Source organism: Bidens hawaiensis, unplaced genomic scaffold (assembly GCF_021521415.1).
Source record: "Bidens hawaiensis isolate Kalapana, Puna unplaced genomic scaffold, B.hawaiensis_p1.1 tig00017470_1, whole genome shotgun sequence".
In the NCBI taxonomy this organism is placed as follows: domain Eukaryota; kingdom Viridiplantae; phylum Streptophyta; class Magnoliopsida; order Asterales; family Asteraceae; genus Bidens; species Bidens hawaiensis.
Genome location: NW_027492645.1, coordinates 121,865 through 133,869, shown reverse-complemented (window position 1 = coordinate 133,869; position 12,005 = coordinate 121,865). Strand labels below are relative to the sequence as shown.

At 32.7% G+C, this 12,005-nt stretch overlaps 1 protein-coding gene across 2 annotated transcripts in view; it reads left to right on the top strand.

The window, feature by feature from the left end:
- Positions 1-12,005, top strand: part of LOC143554019 (TMV resistance protein N-like) — a 97,425-nt gene that overhangs the window by 27,528 nt on the left and 57,892 nt on the right. Inside the window, exons 2-4 of one of the 2 annotated variants that reach the window (XM_077043888.1) lie at positions 5,980-7,081; positions 7,173-7,481; positions 10,931-11,905. In XM_077043888.1, the coding sequence (XP_076900003.1) occupies positions 5,980-7,081; positions 7,173-7,481; positions 10,931-11,905 (2,386 nt within the window). The remainder of the gene's footprint in view (positions 1-5,979; positions 7,082-7,172; positions 7,482-10,930; positions 11,906-12,005) is intronic. The other variant, XM_077043887.1, reaches the window with a different exon arrangement.

Sequence of the window (12,005 nt, the reverse complement as noted above, 5' to 3'; positions counted from 1 at the left end):
CGGCCACAAATCCACTACAAACTGAAATGTTACACTACATATAAAACTACTACTGAGGACTGGAAGGTTGCAAGTTTCTTATGGCCTCTACTACACCTCTTTGTATCGCTTCGTCCATTTTTTGTTGCATTTCTTGACGCAATTTTTCTTCCATATCCTCCTGTGTTTTCCTATCAACTTCCATTTAAACTTCCATATTATGAATCTACATATTTTTAAATAATATATAATAATTTAGTAAACAACACATAATTATAACAATAATAATAACAAAAATAATGATAACAGTAATAATAACCTTTTCTTGTAATTGTTGCTCAGTAGATGATCGTGTAATCTTGTAAGATGTTGGTTTCCCAGTTACCACGTAATTCAGATCCGAAGATCCTATCCCAAAGACCAATTTCGTGCAACCATTTGCAACATGTGACCACACAACAGGATCGTCTTCACAAAAATCAGGTCCGCACTTCTCTACCATAAAAAACAAGTGGTCCTCTTACAATTCATCACGAACAAGACGATTGTTAGTGTACTAAGCTTCATTCAATAATTACTTTAAGATGAAACATATAACTTACATAAGCTTCTCTGGCTCGTTCAGTACAAAACACCATCTCGTCCAAGTTGTTAACGTCCAGCTCTCCAGCCAACAGTTTTCTTTTACCTTCTTTGTTAAGGTGGGTAATAAGAAATATTTCCTTGTAAGTTGGTTCTCTACGAAGGACCTTCCTCTAGAGAAATAATAGGATATAGACTGCAGTAAGTGTTAAATGATATACAATTATTAAAAGTGAGAAAAATATTATTAACTTACCAGTCTAACACGATAGTCATCGTATCTAATTGAGCCACCTGTATGCCGGAAACTTTGCCACTACTGTCGGGTTTCATGCGGTATCCGTACAACTACTATTACCAGGGCCAATATGTACCCCACGAAATACGATACGACCTCTTGCTGAGGTGTATTTCTATAAGCTACTAGCATCATCACTAATAGGACTAGAGTCAACTAACTGTTGTCTGTGTGATCTACCACTCGGATGTGGGACACGTCCACTAATACCACGACCACCGCCAGTATGTCACTTATCACTACCACCAGACATAATGAAGACACCCTGCATTTATTATAAAACAAAAGATCTAGATCAACAAAACTAGCAATTATCCATCTATACAACCACCTATTCGTTTCTAGTTAAAATTAGAGAAACTGCATATGGTTGAGATTGAGATAAACTAATCATATTTTCAGCCAGTCAATGAAAGTGAATTCATACGAAACATAGTCAAAGCCATCAAATCATGAACAAGAAAATCAATTCATTTTAAGTGTTCGTGTTTGTTCGTTTGTTCGGTTAAAGTTAAACGAACAAACACAAAAAAGACCCGTTCTTGTTCATTCGGTTCATTTAGTGGCCTAGCTTTACTATAATTTTTTAGAAAACTTTACCATTTCAGTCTTGTTTGCAAGAAAAGATTCAAAAAGACATTTGGCATACTTGCACAACTTATAGTTCTTAATTATGAAACAACAAAAATCAGTAATTCATTATTCTAAAATATGAAGTATGATAAATCTTTAATTGAGCAAGCAAAGACCGATCAAATTTCACCAGTTTGAATTATGCACACACCTATGCATCCAGCCTCTTTTAAATGGTTAATTACAAAAATAAAAGAAATCCAATTTTGCTATAAATGGAAAACGCAGCCCAAAAACCCAATCCTTCGCCCCTGTGGAGATCCAGAATGAAACCTAACTAAACTAATAATCTAAATTTCAACAACAGGCACATAGTGAGCACTAATATTCGAAATTACTTGATCGAGCAGATTGGTTATTACCTGGAATGATCGCCAGTGAATCGGATTGAATAGATTGTGATTTTGAACGGTTGTATTTGGATGACGGTTGTTAAGGTTTTTAGGTCAAAAAATACCAAGGCAAATTGTTTTATATTACCAATGGGCCATACTTACAAACAAAATAAAAACTAATGGACCCTCAATATGGGCTAATACTTTTATATATTATAGTGGGTCCCAAGCTTACTCAAATTGGTTTGGGTGGGCATAGGGGTGTAAACGAGTCAAGCCGAGCCCGGGCTATACTAGGCTTGAGGTCCGTCATGTAATTTATGCAGAGCTCGAGCTCATCTCGTTAGTTGATTTTTAAACTCGAGTTTGGCTCAGGCTTCGCTCGTTCAATTTATGCAGAGCTCGAACTCATCTCGTGAGTAGATTTTTAAACTCGAGTTCGACTCAAGCTCGCTAATTATTAAATATATATTTTTAAAAATTATATATGATAGGAGTGCGAGCTGGCTCAAACTTGATAAGTGAAGCTCGGGCTCATTTCGATTAATCGGTTTGGTTATTTTGTTTTTAAACATATGTTTAACCAAGGTTTATACATTTTTTTTTCTTATGCCATCTTTTACACAATGTCATTATACATGGAATGCTTTTAGTTCACAAACCTATGCATATTAACATTCATATACGTATGCGTGTAGGGTTAGAACTTATAACTTAGAACTACCTCTTATAATCCTAGAAGTATAAGTGTAATGTTAAGCATGTATACACGTAAATATATAGTATGTATGTATATGTATACGTTAGGAAAATAAAGTATTCCACATATGATAAAGTTATATGTGTCAGAATTGTCAGAATTGACAAAAAACAAAAAAACACATACAAGTTGTCAGAATTGCGTAGCAAGTCGTTACACATTTACTACGCATTTCCTAAAAAATAAACGTTGCGTCGGAAATGCGTTGGAATTTACATTATTAATTTAATTAATGTGTTGAATTATCATTTACTTATCGTATAAATAAAAACAAAATACAAATTTGAAATGTTGCGTCGGAATGGTGTCACAAAATTCGACACATTTGCGACACCTTTTATATTATTATTTGGATTAACATATTAAAAAACTAAAAATATAAAAATAAATTGTTGTGTCGGAATTGCATCGTAAATTCCGACGCATTTCTGAAACAATATGTATTATGATTTAGATAAAAATATTAAAAAAGCTAAAATTACAAAATTAAAATTTTGTGTCGGAAATGCGTTGGAAATTCCGACACAATTATGACACATTTTAGTTTTTGTCGTAAAAAAATCAGGTTTACTTTCTGTCGAAAATGTGTCGGAAATGTGTGGTAAATTCCGACGCAAAAAATTGTGTCACAAATTTTCCTAGCAATGGTACCCATTTTCTAGTAGTGCCACAAGAGATGCAAGATAAAGTTGTTCAACATGATTAGACTTTGATTTAAAAATTTTCTTCACAGATAATCTTGAGTATCGCAAGAGTTAATGTGTGTTCCACTTTGTCCTTATGAAGTTGCTTCACATTCGACACTACAAAAAATTGAAAAAAAAAAACTAAACTTAATCAAGAGTTTACATAACATAGTAGTCTTACTCTCTACAATGATCAAAATTTACATGTAGGTTTGATTAAAAATATGTAAGTCAAGAAACCAAATTCAGTTATATTTTCTTAATGATCATTTGTTGTATCTTTGTAGAAACCAGTGCAAATGGTAAACTAGAGTCCATCTTTTTCCTTAACAGCAAGCACACACACAAACACCCTTTCATATATAGTATCTTACTTACCAAGTAGTGCAACCTCCCAAAATTTGGCATGACCCCTCTCGATGACTATACAAGAAACCGGACTTAGTTTATAAATACAAGAAAACATAATTACACAAAACAAGCTAAATTATTCATAAAGCAAGCTATACGTGTTGGCAAATAATTTAGTTAATCCATGGGAGTCAAAGTTTAGGGGTTATAGTGTAATTATGTCAAAGTATGTTTATGTTGTATATAGAATATTCATGTAAGTATAGGGTCTAGAAGTGTCAAATGAAACGTTTATAACTTCCATGATACATGTTAGATTATGATTGGTTCTGATAATCTATAAATAGGGGTCAATGTTCAAGAGTCAAAACATTCAAAATTGTTATAAAGTTTGTATCATCAGATTATCAATAAATTTCTTGTTAGTTCAATTCTGTTTAATCTTTTCTTATTCAATCAAGTTGTGTAAAGACCATAATCTGGGTAAAAATACGCTATTTAGGTTGTCTTAGATAGCTAAAATATAACTAAATTACTTCATAAGGTCCAATTGATTTGTGACAGGAACCAACTAATCGTAAGTTCATAAATAAGCTAATAGAAACCACCAATACCTTGCTAACCAATAAGATCGGATCACATAAAATGAAGTTTGCACTAGGTAGGTGGCTTTAACGAGGTCAAAGACAAGAACATTATGACTACATCTAAGTTGGCATAAATAAATGACGAGTTAACTAAACTTGGATGATGATTAACGGGAATATGCAGTATACTGAAACATAAAAGTCATTTAGGTTAAGGGCTATGCATTACTAACCTCTAAGGTGAATAAGACAATAATTAATAGATATGAACAAGAGAATAAAATAAGTTATTGTTTTAGTATATCAAACTTCTTGATTCACAAACCATAATAGACAAAGCTCTTTGTGGACTGATTTGAATTGGTTTCTGAAGCGTTGATGCTTAATTGCATCCTCTAAGCCGTAGATCTCTGTAGGCATATCTTCAAAATGAAAAGAAATGTTAGTTAGATGATTAACCAAGCATGCGTCTAAAAAAAAGAAAAAAAAAAGTAGTTGTGAATAATGGTTAAGTTGCCAATACACCATATAATTTCATATATGCTCTTTTCATCATTTTTTATCCTCAAATTAATCATAACTATTCAAATCTAAGATAAATGAACTACATTATTTTTCACACTTCTCATTTTTTATTACTTAATTTTTTAACTTTAACTCAAACATTTATAACAACATAATTATTATCTAAATATGCTTTTATTTTGAAATAAAAAATAAAAAGTTGAATAAGTTGAATTTGATTGCGGCTGCACATCTTGAGACTTTGCTGTGCATTCCGGGCCCGCTATTTAAAGAAAAAGATTAAGAAAGAAATTTCCAGGAAAGAGGTATGATGATAGAAAATAAATCAAAGAAAAGAAAAAGAAAAAAAGAAATCCTAATTCTGCTCTTAAGGTCTCCATTTTCTAATAATTCTGCAGCTACAAACTCAAAGCTAAAAGGTATAATATTATTTGCATTATTCTACACACATGCTTATGCTCAATGTTCAATGTTCAACTAGATTTAGCATCTTGATAGCATCTGCCTATGCACTTTGTTTGTTTGTTTTGGCAGAAAGTGGACACAGCACGTGTTGTTTGCTTTTGAAACTCAAAAATGAATCCATTCTCATCATCATCATCTGATTGTTCTAAGAGGAAAAGGGATTCAAGTTCTTTTGATGATGATGATGAACCCCAGTCATCATCTAAAAGACCAAAGAATGACATTTTTATCAATTATTCGTCTGAAGATATTGGCAAAACCTTCATCAGCCACCTTCGGGCTGCGCTTATTCGCAACAGTTTTGCCATCTCTGACCACACCATGCTCCCTCTTGGCCAAGATATGCATTCAGAACTGTTGAAAGCTATTGAGGAATCTGAGATGTATGTTGTGGTATTCTCCTCTGACTATGCGTCTTCCGTAAGATGCCTCGATGAGCTTCTCAATATTATGGACAGTTTCCACAAGCTTGATGAAAGAAAAGTTTTTCCGGTATTTTATAAGGTGGAACCATCTGATGTTAGGAGTCAAAAAGGTCCTTTCATGGAACCTTTCCAAGCTCATCACACCAACACTAACTTGGATCCAGAGAGAGTTCACAGATGGAGACAAGCCCTAAAAGAAATAGGTCAACTGTCTGGGCTTCCCTTGCAAAACGGGTAACTTTTCCCGCCCTTGTCTTTAGTTGTTGCAAATAAGGTGCAGTTCTTTTGTTAAAGTACCTTAAATAAGAAAAGATAATCTGCCCTGAAGTTTGTGTATTAATGAAATTTGGCAGGGACGAAGCGAAGTTCATATTAGAAATTGTCGATGAACTTGAGAAGATGCAAAGACCACAAGAGTTGCATGTTACAGACCACCCTATTGGGATAGGATCTCGGGCAAAAGAGCTCATCTCAACGTTAAGGTTAGACCAAAAAGATCGTGTTTTGGTTGTTGCAGTTTTTGGATTTGGTGGGATCGGTAAGACGACTGTTGTCAAAGAGGCGTTTAACAGAATTGCTCCAAGTTTCGATCTTAGCTGTTTTCTTGCGGATATCCATTACATCTGCCAGGCTCCAAGTTGGAAGGTTAAGTTGCCAAAGGCGCTCATATCTTGTCTGACTCATGAAAAAAGGTTTTCAATCATGAGTAATCATAATGAAGGCGTTACAAAGATAAGGAGGCTGGTAAGTCGTCGGAAGGTTCTTTTGGTTCTGGATGACGTTGATAACTTTCAGCAGTTGGAATCATTAGGCATTTATCCTAAATGGTTCTATGAAGGAAGTAGAATAATTGTGACAACAAGGGATAAACGGTCCCTTGGTAGCATACCGTACGTGCCATACCAAACAATGTTGTTAAACAGAAGGGAATCTCTCAACCTCTTCATTCGGCTGATGTTTGCAAGAGACGACCCTATTAACACAACGTTCATAGAAGAAGTTGTGGGTCATGCCGGAGGGATTCCCTTGGTTCTTAAGGTGTGGAGTAGCCATTTTAAACAGTATGAAAAGGAAAAATGGCCAAGCATATTGGAGACATTGAAAGGAATCCCGCATGGTGATGTTCAAAAGCAGCTCCAGTTGAGTTATGATTCACTTACTCCAAGACTCAAAAAGTTATTTCTGGATATTGCTTGCTTCTTTGATGGAATGAAGAAGGATACAGTTGTGAAAGTATTACAGGATGAAGACTTAAGATTCTTCCCAAATAATGAAATTCAATATCTAGTTGATAAAAGTCTTGTTGAAATAACATCAAACAATGAAGTGTGGATGCGTCATGCAATTAGAGAAATGGGACTTGAAATTGTCAGACAAGAAAACGAAGATGAGCCTGGACAACGTACTAGATTGTGGGATGAAAGGGACGTGATGCGCGTATTGACAGAATGCTCGGTATGATATCTTTGTGTTTATGATATATGTGTACATCAGCTTAATACTTAAGAAGTAGCTATAGCTCTCTTGCCCCTTCATATTTTATCAGGGAACAGACTCGGTTGAAAGCATTGCATTTTGTTTCGAAGAGGACATGCTGGAAGTAACTATGGAGGCTTTTAGAAAGATGAGCAAACTGAGGCTGATTAAAGTTTTGTTTTATGAAGATAGGATAGATGATTGGTGTGTTGAAGAATTTATGATTAATGATGAGATGAGTCACTTATGTTTCAAAAAGTTGAAATACATGTCCTGGGATCTTTTCCCTTTCAAAAGCTTGGACAATATTGAGATGTGCAATGTGGTGGTTCTAGATCTGAGAAAGAGCAAATTGGAAACATTTTTGGAAGGAATGAAGGTATGATTAAATGACACTTATCTATTACAAATTAGAACAATAAAACAGGTTTAACGTGAAATCTTGTCGTGTTTGTTTCCCATGCCCTTACTTATACTTATCTCAACAGTTTCTTATTTACAGTAGAAACTCGATAAATTAATACTCGATTATTTAATAAACTCTCTAAGATAATATCTTTTGCCGGTCCCGATTCGGCGATAGGGTGGTAAATTAATAATTCGCTAAAATTATAAGATAATACATTTTTGATAATTTCTTTAGACCCTATATAAAATATAAATTAATAATTCCTTATATATAGCATATTACATGAATGATTTATGAATGTTTCTTGAAAAATGACTTAATTGTCTTTTGTTTTTTGTTGAAATCAATTTCCCCCAATCTCGTCTCTAATTTTTCTTAGCATGGTAAGAACTTCTAGTGTTATTTTCTCATAGCTCAACAAGAAATTGTTCAATGTGATTGCCGCTTTAATAGCTTCGTTTCGCGAAGGGGGCTCCATTGTAGAACTTTCATCATCTTCTTCATCGATATCATCTTTATTAATTCCAATAACGCTTTCAATAATTTCTTCATCAGTCAACAACTACATTTTCTTCTAGGTGAGTCAGAACATCTTTGACATCCATTGCATTGCGATAACCCAACTCTTTGTAAACTAAGTATTCTACTATAAATTAATAAAATATTAATTAATATATAAATTAATAATTATTAATTTATTGATTAATTAATAACTCTTTTAATTAATAAATTTTAGTGGTCCCAAGTGTATTATTTTATAGAGTTTCTACTGTACTACAAATTATTTGAACAATAAAACAGAGTTGAGAGAAAATTGGACGTTTAACAGAGAGAATTGGACCTGTGCAAATCTAATGGTTATAAAAACTTTAAATGATATATATAGAAAAGAAAAATTTGTACCATATGAATATTTTGTTATTTACACAGGCCCTTTTTTTGTTTATAAATTTAAAAGTAACCGGTTGATTTGAAATAAAGAAGCCGGTTGATTTGTCGGAAAAATTACCAAAATGTCCATTTCAAAAAAGATGGTCAAGGTTTTGTTTAAAACGATCAAATTCCTTAAATGTTCATACCAAATACTGTCGGCTCCTCACTTTTAAGTTTGTTTGACTTATTTAAGCGAGTGGCTACTTGCCACGTGTCTTTTATATTCTCATATATACCATCGTCGGTTTCGTATATATACCGTCGGATTTTATATTTAATTTAATAATTTCTTTTACAAAATAATTTAATTTTTAAAATCATTTCTTTTATTAAAAAGTTATGACTTTTAAAAAATTAGTGTTTAGTAATCTAATTTAATTATATTCTTGGTATACAATTTTTTGTTTTTAAATGCGAAGTACTTGAAATATTTTCATCATTTTAAAATTACATGAGTGACATCTGTAAAATTATTTTGTATTAAAATTTAAGCCGAGTATGAACTCACGAATTATGTTACAGTTCTGAAAATTGTTTAAAGACTTAATGTTTTTAGAAATTAAAATTTATAAACTTAAAAATAAAGTAAATTAGAATAGAATAGTAAACATTAATTTAAAAAAAACTGAAATAGAATAATAAATATTAATTTAAAAAAAAACTAAACAATTATTTTAAAAATTAGTCTTTTTTATTAAAGAAATGATCAGATTAAATACGAGATCTGACGGGTTATATGCGAGGCCAACATTATATAGTGTCTTCCGACAGTAAATAAGCGAGACAAACGGTATATATGAGACTATAAAGGTCAAGTAGTCACTGTTTAAAATAAGCAACTCTAACAAAGTTAGAAATAACCAACTGTATTAGTTATGGACATTAGGGGAATTTATGAGGGTCATAACTTTGACCATCTTGTTTAGCATGGATATTTTGAGATTTTTTTTTGAAACAAAGGAGATGGTTGATTTGAAACTTTTATATATATATATATATATATATATATATATATATATGGTTATATGATTATTTTAGACATACTGATAATATCTTTGTAAAGACAAAGTTAAAAAGGGTAATTTATCCTAATAGTGTAAATAAACCAAGTCGCTCATAAGCTATTTGAGACCAGCTTGTTAAAAAGCTTGAATCAATCCAAGCATAAACGTGCCCGAGCCTGAAAATGAGCTTGAGTCAGAGCTTCGTTTATCAAGCTTAAAGCTAGCTCATGAGCCTAAACAGGCCAATATTTATCAAAAATTTGTTTTTATTTATCACATATATATATGTATGTATGTATTTAGATAAAATACAAATCGTTATCCTGCGAAACGAATGAAAAAACAAGTGGTGGCGTAATTACTAAAATCACAAAACTGACATTGCGCTTTTTTCTCTTCACTTTGTATGCTTCTCATAATTGTTCACTTTGTACACTAAACCACCTCGCTCTCTCTCCCCTTCTCTGTATGTATGTATGTATATATGCATGTATGAGAAAATAGGTAAATAATGCATACCCATGTTATATATAAAAGTTATGATTAAAAATATACGTATAAAATAATTATTAATGTAAACAGTTTAATTAATAAACAAGCCGAGCTTGAAATTACTTATTAGCCAAACTTGAGTTTTAGAAATGGGGCTTGAATCGAGTCAAACTCGAGCTTTAGACATAAATTTTGAACGATTCTAGCTCAAGCCTAGATAAGCCTGGGCTCAGTTTTTTATTATTTATAGGATTAACTAAAATTATTGATATAGTGTATGAAAACTCTTGATTTGTGTTGGCTTACTTCAATTCATTAGTTAATTTATTATGAAATTGATTGTTTAACATTTCATTTAAATTGACAATTTATTAGTGTCGTTATTGTGGATCTAAAATAGTAAGATGAACATTCTTTAATCGAGAAAGGATATATGTTGAATTGGATATTCTCTTTATTATTTATTAGTTTTTATATCCGGTAACAAATTTATAACTAGTCTCATTTAAATATTAAAATTGAAATTAGGTGTTTGATTAAATAATAATCAATTTATCAGGCAAAAGTTTATAATCCTCTAGGTATTTTATAGCATGTAAAAGAGTACAGAATAAGGAGAAAAAAAAGGGCATTTTAGGTTCTCTATTTATTTATGTATTTAAGTTTGAGTAAGCAAATTCCAAACATGTGTCGGCGTTCATATATTTTTAATGTATTTGCCACTCTTTTAATGGGTTTTAACTTTTAATTGAAGTGGCATGTTGAAAGTTCATAATTTTATATAATTTTAGTTTTTCGATTTTAAATTCTAAAATTGACAGACACCTGAATGTCGGCGTGGTAGCATCATGAGGGAATGACGTCTGGAAATTCATGATTCTCCCGCTGTGAATAAATAAAGAATAGAAGCAACATCTTAAAGTTATTTCAAAGTATGCATATATAAATGCTAAAATTGTATATTATATGTATTTATTTATGTGTTTCCAGAGTCTGAAGAAGTTAAGGATTCTGGACGTGAGTGATTCATGCTCATTAACCAAGACTGGCAATTTATCTGGCCTTGAGAATCTTGAGCAATTTCACTTGAGTGGTTGCAGAAACTTAAAAGAGTTGCACAGCTCCATTGGTGACCTTCGAAAACTTGTTATCTTGGATTTAAGGTCATGCATTTCGTTAAAGAGGATCCCTTGGGAAATGATAGTCAAGCTACCATCCCTACAAAAACTCTCATTTGGTAATATTGATGATGACGACATGGAATCATTTACTGATGAGGGTAATGATCCTACGCTGTACTCTTTTGAAGTTAAAGAAGCCCGCGTAACAACACTAAACCTTTCTGGATGCAACCTATCAAAGATTTCATTAGGTGGAGTACTCGTAAGCCTAGCATCCTTAAAACACTTGTACTTAAATGGTGTCACTTTCTCTAGCCATCCTGATATCCTTCTCCAATTCCATCAATTAAACACAATACAGTTATACTGTTGTGACCTCATACAATCGATTCCAAACCTTCCTGGAACCATGACATCCATTTCAGTACAACTTTGTTCAAGTCTTTTGAATCTTCCTTGTAACATTTCCGAGTTAAAATTTCTGACAACCCTCAAGTTTTATTCCTGCCCCAAACTAGGAGCTGAAGACCCTTATTTTCTCATGAAGGTCACCGGACTAACAAACCTGACTCATTTAAGTATGGCAAATTGCAGTGTCTCCCAAGTACCCGTCGAGATTGCGAATTTGGTGTCATTAAAGAAGTTAGACCTCTCATTGAACCCATTCTGTAGCCTTCCTGACACCTTAAGCAACCTTTCCCAACTGCTTTACCTCAACATAGAGAGATGCGAGCAATTAAGGTTGCTTCCACTTCTTTCACCAAACTTAACATATATAGATGCAGGTCGGTGTTTCTCATTAGATGTGATGTCATCTGCTTCTGTACGTACTGAAGTGTGCAAGGTATGCAACCCCTCCCTCTTAAATTAATTTAATTTGTAGTTACTTATGTTTCTTTTTTTCTTTTCATGTATATTATGCTGCCTGCCTTTAACACACTTTA